This window comes from Sturnira hondurensis, unplaced genomic scaffold, assembly GCF_014824575.4.
Source record: "Sturnira hondurensis isolate 20B ecotype Veracruz unplaced genomic scaffold, ASM1482457v3 Scaffold0018805, whole genome shotgun sequence".
NCBI lineage: Eukaryota > Metazoa > Chordata > Mammalia > Chiroptera > Phyllostomidae > Sturnira > Sturnira hondurensis.
This window is the reverse complement of record NW_028091436.1, coordinates 1,987,092-2,008,203: the sequence shown is the minus strand read 5'-3', so window position 1 is coordinate 2,008,203 and position 21,112 is coordinate 1,987,092. Positions and strand designations below refer to the sequence as shown.

The window sequence follows — 21,112 nt, the reverse complement described above, 5'->3', positions numbered from 1 at the left end:
AGGCCAGGTCCCCAGTGGGGGCCACGTGAGAGGCAACCACACATTGATATGTCTCTCCCTCTCTTTCTCCCTCCCTGCCCCTCTCTCTAAAAGTAAATAAAATCTTTTTTAAAAAGTGGCCACAAGCAGTGTCACGATCCAGATCAAGGCCTGCGCTCCGAGATACACGGCGACAGAAACCAGACAGGGAGCTTCAGTGCGGTGGACAAGTCAGGAGATAAATTTATTGAAACGTAAATGGCATCAGACAGATGAGTCTTGCTGGGAGGAGACAGGCCCGAAGGACAGAGAGCTGGCTCCGGGCCTCTCAGCTGGCCTGGCACGGGTGTAATTTTCACCCAATTTGTAATTTGAAGCCAATGACTTGGGGGGACAGCCCACTCCCCTGCACCCCGTCATGATTGTTACCACACTATACACGTCGCTCTGCTTTGCAGACTCAGTTTGCTTTCTCTGCGTGAGAGATGAAAGGGGCCGAGGGAAAGAGGGGCCCAAACGAGAAAAAACACAAACACGCAGACACACACAGAGCTTGGTTTGGAGGTTTCTGCCCAATACATTTTTTAAAAAAAGTGTTGCAAAAATCCCTACCACCTTCCTGGAGGGTTGCCATGCATTTCAGAGACAGACTCTGTCATGTGAACAGTGCTGCCTAAAACAGGTGGGGAGGGGATCTAGCAGGGGTTGGAGTTCATTTTTTAAAAGACTGTTCTATTAAAAAAAAAAGCTGTTAGGAAGTAAAGGCTACTACACAGCAGCAGCCAGGACTGGAGGGGACGTGGGGGCTCCTGTCTGACCCCTGGTGCCTCAGTCTCAGAGAAACGGCAGGGAGGGCGAAGGTCCAAGGTGACCAGAGGGCTCACCATCAGCCTTCTGGGGACAGGGGGATGATGTGAGTGCAGTGGCTTTGCCCCGCCTCCAAAAGGCGGCGTTCCAGAGCCCAGAGGCTGAGGACTAGCCTGCTTCTTTGTCCTCCACCCACAAACCCTGTCGCACTGAAAACTGACCAATCTAGAGCCGGTGTGAACAGCCTCCTCTCCCCCACGGCCCCACCAGCTGGAGTCTGCATTTGAAAAGGCACGGTTCCTTCTCTAAAGGACTTTGTTCCGCTGCCGTGGCTGAGGAGCTCCATAGGCAAATCCTGGTGTGAGTGGGGAAAGGAAGGAATGAGCCCAGGGACTCCATTTCAGGGACTGTCCCCCTGTCATCGTGTTGGACTGAGTCCTGAGAACCCAGGGGAGCAAGAGCAGGGGCCTTCCTGGGACTCTGGAGCCCTACACCTGTTAGCTGCCCTGGGGAGGGGCTCTGGCCCCCCGCTGTCCTCTTCATAACTCACACATGCAAAGGGCTCCGAATAGACACAAATCACCCAGCAGTCTGGGTGAGCCCTCTGGCTGCTTCCCCTGTCGAAGCCCCTTGGTTGGCGAGGTGCGCATCTCAGAGCCGTGCGATCTTTCTCTGAAGGTTGTAGACACACCCCTGAACTCCCCTCTCCAAAAGCACACATGCCTCCCCTTCCCGTGTGAACTAAAGGGAAAAAGAAACGTAAGGAAGCCTGAGACAGGGGACGTTGAAATTAATGCTGAAGTCTGAATTCTCATCGGGGGCCTCCTTATTTTGGGTCCCAAAGCCCCTCAGGGTGGGGACCCTGATACTTGGCTTTTTCTTTTTTCTTTAAAACAGCAAATATCAAACCACTTGTGTGTCGTAACTGTCCGAGGGCTTGTGAAAACGCAGGCCTCCAGGTGCTGTCCCGGGTTTTTGGACTCAGTAGATCTGGGGTGAGGCCTGTAAATTCCGTTTTTCACAAGGCCCCAGGTGCTCTGGTCTGGAAACACATTGAGAAACCAAAGTGGTCACACACGACGGCTGTCGAACCAAGGGGCCAAGGGCTTGCCTGCTCCTGTGAGCCCTCCGGTCAGAGAAACTTCTCCGCGCAACGTTCATTAAGAGCTGAACCCTTGCCGGGAGGATCCAGGGTACACAGGTTTAAGTTTCAACCGTGCTGGTCTCCCTGAAGCCTCCACATTTTAATACGTGTCTTAGCTTTGACAGGCTGCCACCTCCCAGTTTGCCCTCCTCTTCCCCAGGACCGACAGGCATGCATGGACCCTGTGGCCGAGGGCAGATCCCTGTGGTGGCCCCTAGGTCCCCAACCAGGTTGACTGAGGACTCACGAATATGTGCATATAAAGTCAATTCCATGACAAAGGGCAGAATGCTCAGGATCTGGCCCTTGGGGACACAGTGCCCCTGGGAGCACCGTGTGACTGACGCCCTCCGCAGTGGGACCGCGAGCCCCACCCCATCAGTAGTAATTGGTCTTCCTAAGAGCGGACCACCTCCCACCATTACTTCTGTCTCCGTGAGTGACCCCGCAGCAAAAGCATATTTCACCCCAACAGTGGGGTTGGCCTGTAGTCTGCTTAGTAGCTTCAGCTCAGCCTGAGGCCCAGGAGTAAGGAAGGAAAAAAGACACGGGAAGTTAAAGTTGGTGTCCCAGAGTAATTTAGCACCCGTGGGTAAATGGGCGGCCAGCACAGAACCACCTCCTGTCCTAAAGGTGAGGGGACCTCCTTCCAGTTGGACACCGGTCCCCCTGCTTCCTGGCTCTCAGGACCACATCCTCCCCAGGTTCAGGCAAACGTCACTTATTCACAGGGTTTCTGTCCAAGGTGCTGTCCCAGGTGCCGAGGTGTCTGAGGAAGACGAAGCTGCTGCCACTTTCTTCCGACTCCTTTTGGGAAACTTTAGGGTACAGGTTACCCCAGACCTTGAACAGCAGTGCCCCGGGGAACACTGTGGCCCTGGTCTTGGGGAGCTAGGAAGGAGATCAGGTTTTGCCAACTGAAAGAACCAGATGCAAGAAACGAAGTCCAAACACCACTATTGTGTGTGGAGTGCTCAAGGGATGCAGAGAGACTAGGGGGGAGGCAGCCCACTCCAGACCAAGAGTGCCACCAGCAAGGACTTGGTTGGAGGGACTCTCCTTGGGCCATGGGCAACCCTTCCCTGTGGGTGGCCTCCAGCTCCCCAGTTAGACTCCCCAAAAAAGACGGTGGCAGGCGCATTCTCAGAGACAGGTGAGCACCGTGGAGCTGCCGCAGAGCCGACTGGTACAAACAGTGGCCCAGGGAGCCTCGGAAGAGAGGAAACAGCAACAGCGACCTGCTCTTGGGACACACACACACACACACACAGACATCAGGTCCCAGATCAGCCTCCAATCACCTAGCATTTTATTGTTAGTGCCTAGGCAGGGTTCGAGAAACAAATACACCGAACAAAACAGGGTGTTCTCCTTCACCCGGAAGGGAGAAGGACTCTGGGTGGCCGTCCCGGCTCGACACCGGGCACTGGGCTGCACCATCTGCCGCCGGCTTTGGTCAGGAATGGAGCCGGGTGCTGGGAGGAAGGAGAGGGCACCAACTCCTGGCTGAATAGGCAGAGATACTGTGAAGGTTGCCTGCGGGTGAGGATGGAGCTGTGGGACCCGGCTCTCGTGTTTCGGGGGATCCCCGGGGTCCCCACCCAGAGGCAGGTGTGCAGGTAGAAGCCTGCTGCGGACTTGCCCTTGCTGTGAATTTGGGGGCAGGGAGGGGAGTTCCGGTCTCCCGCTTTGGAGGAGCCTGGATGGCGGTATAGCACCACGGGAGGCCCACCTCCTGCCGTTGCCGCCGGATGGTGGTTCCTCGGTGAGATGACGGGCCCTGCAGGGAGTGGTCTGGGCACACAACTGTCAGCAGGGTGCAGGCCCCAGGGGGCCCCGTTAGACAGGAAGGGGCCCCTGGAGGAAAGTGGCTGGAGACCTGGGTGAAACGCAGCCTCTGGCCTGGCCTGGAGCAGCGGGGGGCAGGTCCCAGGAACAGAGAAGAAAATCTGTAAAGTGAGAGACCTCGACCATTCACCCGCGGAGGATCCGGAGACAATTCATGGCGGTGCCCACGGTTACGGGGAGACAAGCATCCCTGGGGGGAGCTGAGGCAGTTGGAATGAAGGAGGGGGTTCTCCCTCCCCTTCTCTCAAGTGGCCAGTAACATCCATGACAGAAGGCACTGGCCGGGCAGCACCAGGAGATAGAGAAGGTACGGGCTCGGCCGCCTGGCGGGGAGGTGCCGAGCACCTGAGCCCCACCAGGGGCCGGGGGCCGGGTCGGGGGTCAGAGGAGGCCCCTTCGGGCTTCCTCCCCAGTTAGAACTTCCGGCGCTGGGGCCTCCTCATCTGAATAGCAGGGCCGGTAAGGCAGTGATGTCAGCACCATCCTGGGATGAACAGTCGCTTCCCGCCACGGGAGTGCAGGGCTCATAGCCGAGGCAGCCGGGGGTCTTCACAGCTCACGGACTCAGCAGCGACAGCAGGAATAGGCTCCAGCCCAGGGGACCCCGCTGCCTTGGGTGACAGGCAGGTGACAGCAGTTTTCTCGGGGGACGGTTTGAGCCTCTAAATGAAAACATTCGCACACGGAGATTCAGGTGCATCCACTCCACGGTTGGTGGGACAGAGGGTCCGGGCCAGCAGAGGGGGTGCCTTGTGCTACTTAGGAGTCCGAGGAGCCGGCGCTGGGGCCCAGGCTCCGCCCATGGGGTTTTCAGAAATGGCAGGAAGTGGATGTCCCATCCGAGAAAAGCAAGGCTGTCATCCCTGAGGCCACCATCACGGACCCCGGATCTTGTGCCCACCATGCCCTGCGTGGCTTGTTGGAGGCTTCTTTCTGGTTACCTCCATGGGTTCTAGCTGCGATGCTCAGATGGCCCTGAAGGTCTAAGTGGCAAGGGGAGGGACCGTCAGGGCCCAAGCTGCGACTTCTCTTTCCACTGCTCTGTCCGTGCTTGTCGGACGAAGGCTGCCAGACCTCCAGGTGACTGGGGCACAGGCAGGCTCCCGTGGGAGGCCGACCTTGGAGCCTGGTGTTCGGATTGGGAGTCTCTCCCACTCGTCACAAACAAACAGGAGAGGCCAGCTCGGGCTTTGGATTCCACAGGGCAAAGCGGCTGCCATCAGGACACCTGGGGTTCCCCTCAAGTCCATGGCGACGCTCAGGCCCATCTTCCACCAAGACGGGCGTCCAGCCCTCAGTGCCAGAGGCCGGCAGCAGATCACCTGTGCGGAGCTGTCTCTAAAGAGGAAGGTGCCCTGCTCCCACGGCTGCAGCCACCTCGCTGGCGCCACTAGAGGGCGTCAGAGTCTCCAGTGAAAACTCACCTGGGAAAACCAGACCAGCCCCAGAAAAAGCAGCCCGGGTGTCTCCTGACCACGTGAAGAGGTGAAAAAAACAAACAAACAAACAAAAAAACACCCGCAAAAGAGAAGAGGAAAATAAATAGGCAAATGGGAGGGGGGAAAAAAGGAAACAAAACAAAAACGAAAATAAAAAATAAAGTAGAGTTTATTGACGCCCACACGCGTGGGACTAGCAGGTGTGGGACAGTGGGCTGTCCTTCTCGGCAGGTGTCACGTGGTTTTTGTGGTCTGGCCACTCCTCTGGTTGGCAGCTGTCCTGTCCCTTCTGTCACGGGGGCCGGCCAACGCGCTCTCTACCTGGCACCCGGCTCCCCTTCTCCAGCTTCATCCTTTCCTTGTTTTGCGAGCTTTTACAGATTGATGAGAACATCTTTAAAACCACACGCTTCTCTTCCTGGGCTCCACCCAGACCTCTGGGGGAGTGTCGTTGGCAGTGGTGACAGGTCGGGAGGGGCCTGCAGCAGTCCAGGGGGGCTCCCACCTCCCTTGGGGCCCCCCGCAGGGATGGTCTCTCTCAGAGCTGCTCCTGAAGATCGGCGAGGACCCACTGCGGGTTCATTTGCTGTCTTCCGGACCCTCCCCAGAAAGCCCAGGAGTCTGTCATCGAGACAAGAAATCAAGGAAAAAGACCCAGCGCTGTCTTTCCCCCAAAGTCAGGAGAGGAGGCCAGTTCAGGGGTGCGGGGGCACAAGCTCCCAAACCCCACCCCACCAGTCTCCCGGGAAATTCTTAAAGGTGCAGCACCAAGCACCTGCCGCCGGCTTCCTGTCCCTCTTTCCCCTCCCATGGTGGCCTTGCTGGGGAGCCAGGCTCGGGGAGGGCGGGGGCGGGGAGCAGACGGAGCTGCTGCGGCATCGTCCTGCGTTCTGGGGTGGCGGGGACCACCAGACCCTCAGAGCGTCGCCTGGAGGTTGGGGTCCAGGATGGTCTCTCGGTCGGGGGACTCGATGTAATTGGCAGCCTCCTGAAGCTTCAGCAGCATGGCCATCTAAGGAGGGGCCGAAAGAGGGGTTCATGAGAGTGTGGACCTGGGGCCTGCCTGCAGGAGGGGGTTGCCAACCATCTCAGTGTGGATCTAAGCCATGGCCTGCCCCTGACTCGGGGCCCCGCATGCAGACGTGGGTCGTGAGGGGCGGGCGGCCATGACAGCGCAGGGCCCCTCTCTGAACACACGCCCGGGGAGCGCCTGGGCCACGGGTGCCACGCTGGCATGTGGGGTGGCCAGCTGAACGAGATGCCCCTGCGTGCAAGAGGCTGCCCCTAGGAGAGGGCAGGAGGCCTGGCCGCACCGCTCACACCAGGTGGAGCTCGGGAAGCGCCGACAGGCATCAGCCCACAGCGGAAATTGGGGTTGCTGCGGGCCTCCCCCCAGCTCCCAGACCTCGGGGCTCAGGCCAGGTCTAGCCCCAGCAGGGTCTTCCCCTCTGTCCCCTACATTCCGTTGCTGCTCCTAGTCTGTGACCCTCCTTCAGCTAAGCGCGGTCTGTCCATGCCGTCTCCCCGTCTCCGTCTGCACACCCCCGGTGATTGGAGAGGGGGCATCACTCTCCGCATTCACTGGCCATTTGCACTCCTCTGGCCCAAAGCCCGTGGGCAGCCTCTGACCACTCCTCCGTTTGGAAGTGCGTGGGGACCTTTTCCATAGTCTAGGTTCACTCCCCTTGGGCTACAGCGCCGCAAGAGAGTGCCCCCGCTCTGTCACTGGCCTTGGCCTGCTCTCTGCAGGGTTCATGAGGTGCCTGGACGGATGCTGTCCCCCAGCGCTGGCAGAGAGGACAGGCAGCCACGGGCCGCGCTGAAGTGCGTGTCCTGCTGCCCTGCTCACTCTGCTCAGTGGCGTTCCTGCCTGGGACCCGCCTGGGACCGGGCCTTTCGAGAATGCCTCCCACTGGCACACGCTCTCATTGGCTCAGGCAGGGTGGCACAAGCCCTTTGCCCCCCAGGGCTTGGACAGCCAGGGCTCCTGTGGGCCCCCCCTGGGGGGGGTCTGTAACGCTCGCCCACTCACCAGAGGGTCCGACTCCAGAGAACTCGGGGTGCAGTCTTTGACTGTCCTGTCCTCGGGAGGTGAGGCGATGCTGTGAGGGCCCACGGAGGGCGGGGGCAGGTGGTACAGCTTCGACTGGTCCTGCTGGGCAGACGGCCAGGGGAGCGTGTCCCGGACCCACTCCACGGGGTCCTCCCAGGCGGCTTTCTGCCCGTGCACCTGCGGAGAAGAAGAAACGGGGTCAGGGGAGAGGGGCCCACAGACCGGAGGCTCAGCCATGCCGTCGCCCGAGGGTGCCGCACTTCTCGGGGCAAATCCTGGTGCTCGGGGCCCTCAGAGTTTCCTCTGCGTTCCCAGCACAGGAAGTACACGGTGCGAACTGGTAGAAGCACTTGGAGGACACTTTGGCTGAGTTAGAACGTAACACGCACAGACCTCAAGGCCCCGCAGTCTGACCTCTCGGGGAGGAAATGCTTCTACTACAGTGATAACGCCTTCAGAGTTTGTTGGCTGTGCTGAAACAGAGGTTATTGGTGTAAAAAATGCTTTTACGCAGCAGTATAATTCACAAAGGCAACTGCTGGAGGCAGCCTAGGTGCCTATCAGTAAATGAGTGGATCAATAAACTATGGTCCATCTACACAACAGAATTCTACACAGCAGAGAGAAGGAAGGAGCTCCTACCCTGGGTGAGTGCATGGATGGAACTGGAGAGCATTATGCTGAGTGAAATAAGCCAGCTGGTGAAAGGCAAATACCATATGATGTCACCTACAAGTGGAACCTAATCAACAAAACCACTGGCAAGCAAAATGTAACCAGAGACAGTGAAATCGAAAACAAAGTGACAGTGACCAGAGGGGAGGGGAGAGGGAAATGACCTGGGGAGGACGGGAAAGGGACATAAATGAACAGGAATGAGGGACCCATGGACCGAGCCGGGGTGGGGGTGGGGTGGGGTGGGAGAAAGCAGAGGTAGGAAAATGGAGACAACGGTATTTGAACATCCATTAAAAAGAAGTAAAAAATACAAATAAAAAATGCTTTTACGTTAGTTTGCAGCGATGAGGCAAAATTAAGTGAAACCATGAATTCTAGCTATCCTCTGGCAGACGGCATCCCTGGAGACCCACTGCGTCACCAGCAGAGACTTGTCACCAAGACAAGTCACTGCCACGGCAATAGGTGCCCGGTGGGGCCAGCCACAGCGTCAGGGCTCGTGAGCGAGGGAGGGGCTTGTGTGCACACTGTGCCCTGAGTCACCGGCGACCACAACTGAAGTGGTTTAAAAAAAAAAAAACACGACATCTTTCTTCTGCCCCAAGTTCTCCTTCTGCCTCGTAACAGCCTCTGCACACACTCCCTCGTCTCCAGAGCATCCCAAGCTTGGTGGGCATGCGGCCCTGGGCAGCCGCTTGCTGAGCTTGGCTGTGCCGCCTGGTGCCGCCAGGTGCCCCTGCCTACCTGCCTGGAAGGGAACCGAGCCCATCTCGGTGGCTTGCGTCTAAGATGGGGAAACCCTCCTGCTTGGAGAAGACAGCCGGACCAGGGGGATGGAGCAGAGACTGAGGGCAGGGCTCACCTTGATCCCGTCCTTGGCCCCCTCTTGCAGGTAGGGGATGATGGAGTTGTTCCACAGGTCTATGAACCAGGCCCGGAAGTCCTCGATGCCGATGGGACAGGACAGAAAGAAGCAAGGGCCTGCGGAGAAGTGTGAGGCTGTGAGGTGGCTGGGGACCTGGCTGTTCTGGGGACCCACCTCCGTTCCCGACACCGGGTGGAGGGTTCGGGTGCACCGAGGAGGAAGGGAGCTCGGTGTGGGGCGATGCTGAGACGGCTCCGGTGCAGGGGCTCTGACAGCGTGGCCGGCACCTCTCTGAGCAATGCCTCCCAATGGGGGGGGGGCGAGGAGTGAGGGGCAGCTTCCAAATCTCCAAGCATCTTCCTTCCCGTTTTGCCTTAATTGTGGGGAAAACACCCGGGAGGGGGCTTCGCATTCAGAAGACCCAGTGGTCCCCCAAATGCGGCGCTAACTGTGCTGGGAAGCTCGTCACAGGACTCGGGGGTCCCGGGCCCGGAGCCTCGGCTGCTCCCTCCTGGACGCCGCCGCTGGCCTGGGGAGGGTGGCCCGTACCGATGAGGAAGTCGGAGGTGCTGTGCTTCTCCAGGAAGGCGTGCAGGTGGTACCACAGCTGTGGCACCCAGTCCAGCGCCCGGAGCAGCTCCTCCCTGTTGGCATTGGCGTCGCTGTCCGACTCCAGCAGCTTCCGCCGCAGGTAGCGGGCCAGGAAGCCATTGGCCGGCTCCACGTTGTTGGAGAAAGTCAGCATCCTGTGCCGGGCGCGGTCGGGGTCAGCCCCTGCCAGTCGGTCCGTCCCTCCTCCCACTGACGCCCACTAGATTTCTTCCCACGCCCCGGGGGCGTCTGCTGACCGGGGGGTGGCTTCCCTGGGCAGACAGGGCTGGTTCCCGCCCTGGGGACGGTTTTCGGCCAGCTGGCTGAGGGGGTGCGGGCAGAGAGCCCGACCTGGCTGCCCCTCCGCGTTCCGCCGCCCTCCCCTCTCACCTCGGGCCCACCTGCTCCCAGGACCGACGCGGCAAACACCCCTATCCTCCCTCCCGGCTCACGGCTCTCTCCGGTGCTCAGGCCTGCTGCTGCCCACGGCTGCCTGGCCAGGTGCCGGGACACAGCTGCTTCACAGACTCCGGGGCAGGGACGGAAGTGCTCACCTGAAGCTCAGGTGCAGACCGTGATTGGGCGTCATCTTCACAGGCTGATTCGTGGTCCCTATGATGTAGGGGCTGTGGGAGCAAAGAGCCAAAGAGCTCACTGGTGCCCCTGTGAACACAGGCTGCCTGCCAGACACGCCCCCGAGGGGGAGCGCACAGCTAGGCGGCCCCACCTCCCGCTGCGGTGGGTGCGGCCCTGCCCTCAGCTCACCACTTGTGGTACTTGCAGGTGAGGGCCCCGTTGACCAGCTCGCTGATGGAGCCCGCCTCACTCAGGTCGTCCAGCAGGATCACCAGGGGGACGTCCCCAATTCCCGTGTCCCGGTCTATCTGGTTGGCCAGGTTGGAGAGATACAGCTGCAGGTCCTGCGGCAACGGAAGGAGGGGTCAGCCTTCGGGAGCAGCGGTCCCCAGAGCAGCCCGGCCAGCCCTGGGTCTCCCTGGGACCTCTGCTCCCAGCCCGGTGCACCTGACACCTGACTGTAGTGGCAGGTGCCACACACGGACAAACAGTGGCCTCGAAAGCAGTAGTCCACCCGGGAGGACTGAGGTCTGACCCCCAAGCGCTGGGGTGTGCTCAGAGATGTCGGGACTAGGCAGGGGACCTCGCAATAGGGAACCCTTAGTTTTGACCGTTTCCTTCCAGAAAGCTCCAAGCCAGCAAGTGCCACGGGAGGGAAGGGGAAGGAAGGGTGGGCATGGGGTGAAACGAGGGGGTTGTGGCTCAGACAGCGGTCAACTGAAGGAGCTTCACGGGCGGGGGGACGAAGGTCTGGGATGAAAGAAGTAGAAAAGGGGACGTGGCAGGGACGGGGCAGGAGGGAGACTGAGGCCCGAAGGCAGGCAGGCAGGCGGGGCTCAGCAGGCAGCCACCTTGCAGGATTGCTGGTGCATGTTGAAGGTGCTGACGATGCCCTCGGTGACCTCGCGGCCAGAGCGCTCCACCAGGTACTCGGCCAGCCGATTGGTCAGGTATGTCTTGCCCGTGCCGCTGGGGCCCGAGAGGACCAGGCGCCGATGCTTCAGCAGCAGGCTGATGTAGTGCTGCATCAAGGGCTTGGGGATCAGCGTCTCAAACACCAGGCTGTCCACGCACTTCTCCTTCAGACCTGTAATCCGGCCCCAGAGAGCGTGAGGGCGGCCCCGGCCCCCAGGGCTTTTCCTGCTCGGTGCAGGAGCCCACTGAAAAGCTCAGAGCCCGCGCCCCACAGGAAGCCCCCAACCCTGAAGGCTGGCCACGTGTATTCCAGTTTTACGGAGCGGCTGTGGGTGTGTGGTGACTTGGCAGAAATTTCCCTGCTAACAAATGCCACGTCCGATGCTAACCAGGTCGGCTGACACAGTCACGGCTTGGGGACAAAGGCTTCACAGAAGCATTTTCTAACCATGTCGGTTGACACAGTCACGACTTGGAGATGACGGCTTCACAGAAGCGTTTTCCAGCAGGACGGACGTGGCATTAGTGGATATATGGTGTTGCTTTTATTCTTACTGTTTCTTAGTATTCTAACCTTTACACTTCTGATAATTTGGAATCTCCTAGAATTAATGACCACTCTCAGAGAAAAAACAACAGTTGGCTCAAGTCCTAAGCAATATCACCCTGGCTGAATTAAGGCATCGTACTTTACTTATTTGTTCCTGTGAAAGCCACCCAAGAAAGAACAGTTCAGGGAAAAATATGTATTCCCACAGAACTGCCTCATAGAATAGAAAAAACCCCTTTAGAAAATAGCCCCTGATTGTCAAAGAGTTGTTAGAGTAACAGCCCCTCCTTTACCTTGAATAGGAATATATATCAATTAGAATTAGACAGGCATAAAAACAGAAGAAGCTGGTTAGCTATTACAAACTAAGCACTTAGAAACAACTACCAAGGAGTCAGAGTCCTCAGTATACAAAAAACATTTTAGACAGCAAGATAGATAGCTAAGTTAGATATTACCAAGGCTTATTGTGTATTTCCTAACCTCTGCTCGGTCTATCATACCTGTTGCCAATGACAATTTCTGAGAACTTTATTAAACAATAAGACATTTAAACTATAAACATAGAACTATTTCAAATTGTCTGATTAATGGTTTTCCTGGTCAAAATAACTTTTGTTTATCATAACTGAAACTATGGGAACTTTCGTATTTTCCTGGTTACCTTTGTATTGATTTTTTCTGCTTAACTGATCATGCTGTACACCTGTAAATGTTAACCTATGCCAAAAATGAAAATATAAAAAATCAGCTTGTACTTGCAATAAACGGAACAGTGCTTCACCTGCCTTTGAGCTGTGTAGTTGCCTGTTACCCAGCGCCGACGCCTACTCTCACCTGAGGACCCTTAGATGGGCTGCGGCTGGACCGCGGCAAACAAAAATGTCCCTGAAAGCAAATTCCAGGGCTGAGCCCTATCTTCTTACTTCTTGCAGGAATTGTCCCTCAGTATCTGGTAACTGCAGGGGATTGGATCCCAGGCCTAACTACAAAGGACACACCAGCAGCAATGTAACATTTAAAACAAGTTTTCCATTGGGTGTGCTGGCATCCAAAGATGCAGAACCAGAACCGGAACCGGGACCTGGAGGGTGGACAGTGCTACAGCACAGTGAAGTTCGTGCCGCGGCCTCTCAGGAATTGGAGCTGGACGGACACACGATGAGCACCTGACGGCCCGTCCCCGCTCCACCCCACTCGGCCGCAGAGACAGTGCTGACCTTTGAGGGACACAGATATGTTGGTGACGCCGCGGCGGCACAGAGGCATCTCTGGGGGCTCCGCGTCCAACACCCGCTTCACGTGGCTGATGCTGTAGCCGTGGATGGACTCGGTGCTGAGCCCCAGGGTGGAGGCCGGGTCCATCTTGGAAATATAGTCCTGACAGAAGAGGGGAACGAGAGGACGGTGAGCAACGCCGAGGAGATGCATACACAGACGTAAAAGCACGAGAAAAAGAAACCTGAGAAGGACAGAGCAGGCGGGGAGGGCGGGGCACGTGGCTCTCCCACTTAAGGTCCCTCCACCCGGACCCAGAAAGCTCCAAGCCAGCAAGTGCCACGGGAGGGAAGGGGAAGGAAGGTCCGGGCCCCAGTGTCTGCGCGGCTCAACCGCCCACCTGAGGATGAGCCCCCTTTGCGGGGACACTCGTCCCTTTACCTTGAACACCTGGAAAACGGCTTCGTCCAGCACCTTCCAGTCGAGCTTCCCGCTGACCTTGCTGCACCCCAGGAAGAATTCCTGCTGCTTCAAGTCCTACCGGGCCAGGCCAGAAGCAGGTGAGCCCCCGGGAGGTGACGCCAAGGGGAGGGGCCCGAGCCCAGGTCCCCTCGGGGAGGAGCGTGCGCTGCGGCCCCTGGAGCGCTCACCCCTCGAATGATGTGCTGTGGCGGCATCCTCACCACCACCCGGAGGGTGGCCTCCTCCTTAGGGCCGCTGCTGATGCCGTCCATGGGCGAGAGGTCTGCGGGCAGCGAGAGGGGCTGTTGGCAGCAGGCACCCCCACCCCCGCGGTCCTCATCCCTCCCGCCTCATTCTCAAAGCATCCCAGAGAGGACGGCGGCCCCACGCAGGACAGCGAGTACAGCTGAGGGGCCAGAGCAACTCTGTGTCTTGTGGCATCTGCCTGGTGTGGCCTTGTCACCTCCTCGGCCCCGGGGAAATGCCACCAGAGCGTGGCTTTTGCAACAGTGGGCGGGACCCTGTCCTAGGCCCCTGCCCCTCCCAACAGGCTCTTCTTCCAAAGGCACCTGTGTCCGGGAGACTCGGGCTGAAGGAGTGGGTGAGCGTCAGGCCCAGTGAGCGGCGAGGGGACGACAGTGCCGAGGACCCAGGGACCTGCCCCGGAGTGGAGCCCGCTGAGGGGCCAGGGGCGACCTTCAGCCGGTCGTTCTCTGCCTTGAGCAGGTCCACCTCCAGCTGCAGCCAGAAGAGACAGGGTAGGGGCGGGGCCGGGCGATGCAGCCCAACCCCAGGCCTTGGTGTGGTGGGACTGACCTGCATGTTGTGCATGGTCTCCCGGAGCTGGTCCAGCTGGTGGGCGGAGTTCAGGGCCTCCAGGCGGATGTCCGTCAGCTTCATCTCCTTCTCCCACAGCTCGGAGCGCAGCTCCGACACCTCCTTCTTCTCAGGCTCCTCCTCCTCGCTGGTGGGGAACAGCCGCGCGTGGGGGGCCGGGTGAGCAGGGGCCCTGCGGGAAAGTGGGCGTCAAGCTGGCTGGCTACACGCAGAAGTGCCAAGAGCTGGGCTGGGTGTCAGGGGCCCCAACCAGCCCCTGGGTGCTCAGCAGCGACAGGGACGGCCCCCCAGCTGGGCAGGCCCACGTGGTCACTGTGTGTCCAGGTGTGAGAGGCTGACTGCCAGCTGTGGGGGGGGGGGCGTGCAGGTGCCAGGCTGGGGGCGATCCAGGTGTCAGGCTGGGGGCGACGCAGGTGAGCACTTACTCGGGGGCGTCGACGACCAGGGAGGACGAGTGGGAGGACTTGCTGGCGGGTGAAGCGGTCTCCGTCGACCCTCCGTGCTGCAGCTTGGGGGACGAGGGTGCCGAGGAGTCGGGGGTGGCGATCTCCTCGATGTCGGAGTACGAGGATGCAGACTTGGGCCCCTTCTTTATGCTGAAGGCTTTGTTGAAGGAGCTTCGAAGCTAGAAGAGAGCAGAACCAGGGAGAGGGGCGTCAGAGACCCCTGTGGAGACTGGGGGCGGGTCTGGGGCCTCTGAGACAGCAGGGCGCACACGCAGGGCCTCTGCCTGCTGGGGCGCAGCCTCCCTCTGCCGGGCTCTGCAGAACAGAAGCAGAGTGGCCTGGAGCTCAGGAGAGACAAAGGGGAGGTTCTAGCTGCTGCGGCTGCAGGGGCTTCTCTCTCCCTGGGGGAGGCGAGAGGGACAGAGAAGCCCCCAGAGGCCACAGGGCACACTTCACGGCCAGGGATGGCTCAGCCTAGAGGCCCGAGGTGTAGCTCCGACCGTGCACACCAGTTCGGCATCTGTGTGCCCGTCAACCAGGGCGGCAGGGCGGCGTCGGGTCTCCCATAGCGTCTCTGTGCTCGGCACATCCCTGGAGGGCGAGCGCCCCCAGGCACCGCTTCCACCCGAGGGGCGGAGAATGAGGGACGTCTCCCCGCAGCCCTGGGGACACCGTCATGTGACCACAGCGTGTCCATCTAGGGCGGCACTGAGCTTGGGGGAGGGGGGGAGCTGGAGCTGCAAACAGGCCTCGCCCCACGCTGGGCACATGCATCCACACAGCATGCACACCACAGAGGGACACAGATGGGGGGCGGTGGGACAATGAAGGGAGGCCACAGGAGACAAGAGCAAACCAGACCTTTGACACAGCGAGGGGGGCAGAGGGGAAGTCTGAGGGGACTCTTCTGAGTGTGTCCTGAGAGCTGTTTGGTGATGGCAGGGGCTGGCGGGGGCGCGTGTTGGGGTCCTAGCCAGGTCAGACCAGGACGACCCATGTGGCCACAGTGGATGGCGAGGGAGGGGCCAGCGGGAGGAAGTGGGTGGGGCCTGTCCTCAGAGAGCACTCGGCCGGAAGTGCTGGAGAGCCGGCCCGCAGGGCACAGCATGGCTGAGGGGCCCCGGGGCTGGGGCTCAGGCCCCCGCATCTCCGACAGAAGGGCGTCCTCTCCACACGCTGCCTCGGGGACAGCCACGTGCGAGGGTGGTGCACGTGCATGTCATGCATGCTTGTGTGAGTGGCACACAGACATCCCCGCAGGTCACAGGGACCCTCCGTGGGAAGTGCGCCCCCGTGTGGTTCTGCTCGGACTTGTCAGGGGTCCTGTGGCTCACACCGTGTCAGGAAACACTGGGTGGAGCCCCACGAGCCAGCGCTCTTTCCTGGGGGCCCCCGAGAAGTCTCCCTGGGTGGACGTGTACTGTGGACACTCAGTGCATGCTAACGGGAGCATCCCGATAGCGATGGGGGAGCACTTCCGGGGACTGTGACCAGGGGGACAGAGTTCAAACGATCTCGGTGTCCCACCCCTGGTCAGGGCTCAGCTGGGTGCACTTCCGCCCACCCTGCCCAGGGCTCCCTGTGATCGGCAGCGAGCTCACAAAGCTTTTACCCCTGTCTGGGGGCGCCCCTCCCCCCGTGATCAGTCCTTCCACACACTCTGGGTGTGAGACAGCTTGTCCACTTGGGGCTGTGTCAAGGATCTGGTCTCTTCCTTGGAGTCCTCGGCAAACCTGCGGGCTCCTGAGGGTCGAGACCAGAGCGTACGTCTCTGTACCCCCCACCACACCCAGCCCAAGGCTGGCGGGTGGAGGGTGGGAGTGCATGAGGACCTCGGACGCCTGTCTCGTAACAAGAATTCTGGGTTCGCTTGCTGCCCGTCAGGGGCCACGCCCTCCTCCCCGACTCTCCTTGAAGACTCCGCAGATGCTGAAGGGCTGCAGGCTCCAGGGAGACACAAGGGGCCCTGGACAGGGTTCCAGCCCTCGGCTAACTCAGGTCCCTCTGCGCCCAGACCCCAACCGGCCCCTGAACGCGGGGTGCAGAGAGGGTTCCTTTCCTCCATCGGGGGGCTCCTAGGGGTTGACGGAGCGAAAGCAAGCTGCTCACGTTCAGGACGGCAGCCACCTGACCGGGGACAGGAGGGAGCAGAGCAGGGCCGTGGCCCCCGCTGGCTCCTGTGGAGGTGGGGGCAGCCCTGGGGGCCATGCAGTGGGGCGAGCCAGAGGCTCAGGGTCAGTCAGGTTGGTGGTGTGAGCGGCGGTCGGCCCTTGGGGGGTGTGCTGCCGTGGAAATGGGGGGCATGGCGAGGGGAAGAGCAGACAGGGGAGGGGAACCACATCTCTTACCTCATAGACCTGGAAAAAAATGGGGATTTGAAGTCAGCATTTTGAAGGGGGAAAAAAAAGAAGCGACACTTAATCACACGTTTCTCACAGCGGGGGCCTGCCTGCCTGCGCTGCACAGGGTCTGTAGGCTGTCCTCCCCCGGGGCAGAGGGCGAGAAGCCTGCGCTCGGCCCAGCCCCAGCCCCAGGCCGCTCAGCCAGGGGCAGGGTTACCTGGGCACAGTCAAACCCAGCTGCAAGAACACCTCCCAGAAGCGGGAGGCGCGGCCCCGAGGAGCACCAGGGTGGGCGGCTCCGTTCACGACTTCTTCGCACAGCATGGCGGGGGCAGCGGGGGCCGGGGACCACAGCACACCCCCTTCGGCTGACAAAGACGGTTGACCCAACCCGTGCGGAGAGCCCAGGGAACGCAGGCAGGGGCGGCTGGGGACGCGGACGCAGGACAAGCACGAAGGGCCAAGGGAAGGTGTGTTAGCAGACCTCGCTCTGAGCAGACACGGACTTGGGGCTTGGAGACGAAGGGACTACAGGTCTGCGTCCCTGTTGGAAGGACCTGCTGCCTGCGCTGAGGGGGGGGGAGCTGCACGCATGTGACCCTCCACCCCCCCCCCCCCGGCCCTTCACCCACCCAGCTCTTCTTCTTCTTCTTCTTCGCATCTGCGTCCTTGCCGCTGCCGACACTGGAGTGGCTGGTGATGCTGTTCAGGCTGGAGATGCTGTCAGAGGAGTTCTGCCTCCTGATCCGGAGCTCTGGGGACGGGGGACAGGGGGACAGGGTTAAAGGCGGAGAGGCAAAGGCAAGTCACAGAAGGCGGGGAAGCAGCTGACCGATCCCCCTCTCGGTCCCCTTACTCACGGTGGGTCATTCTCCCCACAAGCATGCATTTCATGTCAACCGTGCTTCCATGTAATAGACACGCTGAAGGCAGAACGCGAGTAAGAAACCCAGCGCACAGCGAGGAGCCTGCCCAGACTAACGGAAGGGGCTCGGCTGCCTCCAAGAGTGGGTTCCCGCCCCGGGGTGGGGGTTCCGGCTCCCCGCCATCCCTGCCAGCCCTGCCACGGTCCCTCGCTCTGGCTCTGATTCAGGTTTCCGGGGGACAGAGGATGCTGCGCACCTTTCCCCGTGCTCATCGGCCCCTCGGACACCTGCACAGAGATGCCCCTTTGACCCCCGGCCTCTCTCCACAGAGCTATTGTTCTTCTGCCTGTGGAAGCCTGGGAAGGCGGGGTGTGGTCTGCACGAGCGTGCGGGGTTTTTTTGAGCACCCAGTACGTGGCCGGCAGTGCGGTGAATGTTCGCACACATTCTCCGGTTTCAATGTAACCCACCGAGGGGTTGTCCCCCTTTCACAGAAGGTGAACGCAAAGTGCAAAATAAGCGTCAAACATCCGAAGTGAGGCCTGGCCAGCGTGGCTCAGCCGGTTGCGGGTCGTCCTGTGTAAGTGAAGGGCCGCGGTTCCACCCCTGGCCCCGTGCATACAGAAGGCAACCCACCCATGCTTCTCTCCTGCACGGATGTTTCTCCCCGACCCCTCCGCTCTCTCGGAGCAACGGAGGAAAGGGTCCTCAGGTGAGGTTAGATTCGGGGGAAATCAGGGTCGCTGGTGGCTTCAGTGACAGAAGCCACATCACAGTGGGGTCAGGGGTGACAGGGAGGGAGGAGAACAGAGACAAGATTATAACCAAAAGGACAGGCAGATACCTCGCTTTTTTCCTCGAGGATAAGAGAGCTGTGAGCATTGTAAATGGAGTGGAAGGTACAGACAGAAAAGAGGCCAGAAATATGGAAATGAGTGTGTGTTGGGGGGGTAATAGCCAGATAGGTCACCGCACAGCCAGACAGGGGGTCACTCTTGGCCAGAAGGGACAGCTGCTCCTGACAAATGGGAGGAAAACCACCGAGGGTCGATGGGTGTGAACCAAGGGCGGGAGCGGTCAGAGGAGGGCTCCCCTGAAGAGCTTCTTTCCTCAGCGAAGGAGGAGGGAGGCCACGTCCACGTTCGGAGTCAGGGTGGAGGAGGCCTGGAGGCCCACGCTGACCGTGACCAAGCTGACCGTGACCTCGGCAGCCGGCCCAGCAGCCCCAGGCCTGGCCAGGTCTCTGGGGCCTCAGCAGGGCTAGACCGCTCGGCTGTCAGAGGCCAAGGCCAACTTGTCACTCGAGCCCCATGACCTAACCTGTGTGATTGCTGCCTCCTTTGAAAAGTGGACAGCACGCCTGTGAGGACGGGCGTGAGCATCGGACTGGATCATGTGAGCGTGTGTGCAGACACATTTACATAAAATGTGAATCGTGGGCTTGTCATGGTTTTGGAGCAGAAGTGAAGGTACAGAGAGCTCCCACACATGTCCCCCCATTATCAACGCCCCCCCCCCCCGCGCCACTCCCCCACCTTTGGGTGTGGACTCCGAGGCGTTCAGTGCTCCCTGAATCACGGCCTGGGCCTCGGAGTTCTTCTTCTTCAGGAAGTCTATGGTTTCTCGCAAATCCAGCAACTCGGTGTCCTGGGTCAGGAACGGGAGAGGTGTCACTGGTGGGGACTGGAGCACCGACTACTTGCCAGGCGCCAGCAGGCTGGGCATTCAGGGTGACGAGGAGGGAGCTTGGGCATCAGGACCCAAGGGGGGTGGCCGGGGCCAGCCTGTCCCCGCCCAAGGCCTCTCACCTTCTCCTCGGCCGTCTCCGCCAGGTGCCGTAGGCGGGAGGTCATGTTCACCAGGCTCTGCTCGAAAGCCGCCACCAGGTTCGCCTGAAAGGAGCACACGGGGGCCCCGGAGTTGCCTGAGGCTCGAAGGGGACCGACGGGGACACAGTTCAGCTGCTCTTCTGTCTCAGGGCTGACCCACCCCTGGGGGTTTGAGGCGAGGTTTCCCTGAGGGGATGAGCATGGCCACACCCCTTCCTTCGGGGATAGGTTCCAGCTCCTGCCGTGGGGCTCCTGGGCCTTGGGGCTCGTCCCAGTCACCTGCCAGGGGTGGGACTGTCCCTGCTCCCCAGAGGGCACAACGACCCCTGGGGGCATGCTGCTGCCCTGTGGAACCTGCCGTCCAGCCGGCTGCCCCACGCGGCCGGTGAAACCACGTATCTCCCCTCTGGAGCTTTTGGGGGCACTCCCTGCTCCTGGTTTCTTCCTGCTCTTTGCGGGGCCGGAGGGAGGAGCTCAAGAAACAGGTGGGGCGTTCCACACCTGGCCAGCAGATGTGAGGAGGAAGGGGCACCCGGGACCCTCCGGGTGAGGCCACCCAGTCATGGCCGGAGCTGGTGCCGGACTGGGAGGACAGGGGGGCGGGTGAAGGGAATGAGGCCGGGGCTGCAAAGGGGGACAGAGGGATGGCCATCCGTGTGGGGGGTGCGAGCAAGGTGGAGACCCAGCGGGCAGTGACGGGCCCATCCGGCCCGCCCCAGGACACCATGTGGGCCGCCCTCACTGCTTCCTGTTGGCTGGTGATTTCCCTCCCAGGAGGTCAGCCAGTTTGCACCCACTGCCCGAGGCCCCCGGGAGCACTTCCACTTGACCATGGCTGCTGGCAGTGCCGCTCGTCCGACTCCAGTCTCTGCCCCATCCTCGGGCACTGACCTCAGCCAGGGCCTGGGCTCCCTGGCACCTGTCACGACCCCAAGCACTTTGCTTCCGCTTCCGTGCAGGGATTGCCCGTGTCCAAGGCTTCAGGTTGCTTGTTTGCTCTGTGTCCCTGCCCGTGTATGTGGACAGATGACTGGAGGCCCCGGAATCGGCCCACGAAGGACCCCAACAACTCCTGGCTTCTGGTGTGCTCCCCTGTGCCGGCCTCTCCGGCTTCGGGCTCCCTTTCCAATCCAGTGGGTTTCCTCTCCGTCCCCTCTGAGCCCCCCTCGGCCCGACCACGTGAGGCTGCCTGTAGGACCCTCGGCTGCGTGGTGGTGCTGGAGGGAGGTTGGTGGCATCGGGGTGGGTCGGTGGTCTGGGTGTGCAGTCAGTGTGGGCAGCTGGGGGCTCATGGAGCGTGACCAGAACGTGGTCCGGCGACAGGACCCGGAGGGCAAACCTGCCCTGGCCCTGGCGTCATCTCCTGCCTGAGGGCGGGGCTGCGACCTCAGCCGGAACTGGCCTCAAATGCCGAGAACCTCGCACATCTGGGAGTTTGGGTGGAAGCGAAGGGAACCTCCTGTTCTAGGCAAACTGTCCCGAGTTCATTCTCTTGGNAGCTGGGGGCTCATGGAGCGTGACCAGAACGTGGTCCGGCGACAGGACCCGGAGGGCAAACCTGCCCTGGCCCTGGCGTCATCTCCTGCCTGAGGGCGGGGCTGCGACCTCAGCCGGAACTGGCCTCAAATGCCGAGAACCTCGCACATCTGGGAGTTTGGGTGGAAGCG

General features: G+C 60.6%; 1 protein-coding gene across 5 annotated transcripts in view; it reads right to left on the bottom strand.

The window, feature by feature from the left end:
• Nucleotides 1–5,368: 5,368 nt before the first annotated feature.
• Nucleotides 5,369–21,112, bottom strand: part of NAV1 (neuron navigator 1) — a 133,722-nt gene continuing 117,978 nt past the window's right edge. For 4 of the 5 annotated variants that reach the window (XM_037070563.1, XM_037070567.1, XM_037070564.1 and 1 more), the window contains 17 exons: nt 19,425–19,508; nt 19,152–19,263; nt 17,383–17,504; nt 16,757–16,765; nt 14,388–14,587; nt 13,942–14,134; nt 13,695–13,863; nt 13,314–13,408; nt 13,105–13,200; nt 12,666–12,825; nt 10,832–11,067; nt 10,170–10,324; nt 9,959–10,030; nt 9,363–9,559; nt 8,811–8,929; nt 7,250–7,447; nt 5,369–6,229 (listed from right to left, as the gene is read on the bottom strand). In XM_037070563.1, the coding sequence (XP_036926458.1) occupies nt 6,134–6,229; nt 7,250–7,447; nt 8,811–8,929; nt 9,363–9,559; nt 9,959–10,030; nt 10,170–10,324; nt 10,832–11,067; nt 12,666–12,825; nt 13,105–13,200; nt 13,314–13,408; nt 13,695–13,863; nt 13,942–14,134; nt 14,388–14,587; nt 16,757–16,765; nt 17,383–17,504; nt 19,152–19,263; nt 19,425–19,508 (2,313 nt within the window). In that variant the 3' untranslated portion in view covers nt 5,369–6,133. The remainder of the gene's footprint in view (nt 6,230–7,249; nt 7,448–8,810; nt 8,930–9,362; nt 9,560–9,958; nt 10,031–10,169; nt 10,325–10,831; nt 11,068–12,665; nt 12,826–13,104; nt 13,201–13,313; nt 13,409–13,694; nt 13,864–13,941; nt 14,135–14,387; nt 14,588–16,756; nt 16,766–17,382; nt 17,505–19,151; nt 19,264–19,424; nt 19,509–21,112) is intronic. The other variant, XM_037070565.1, reaches the window with a different exon arrangement.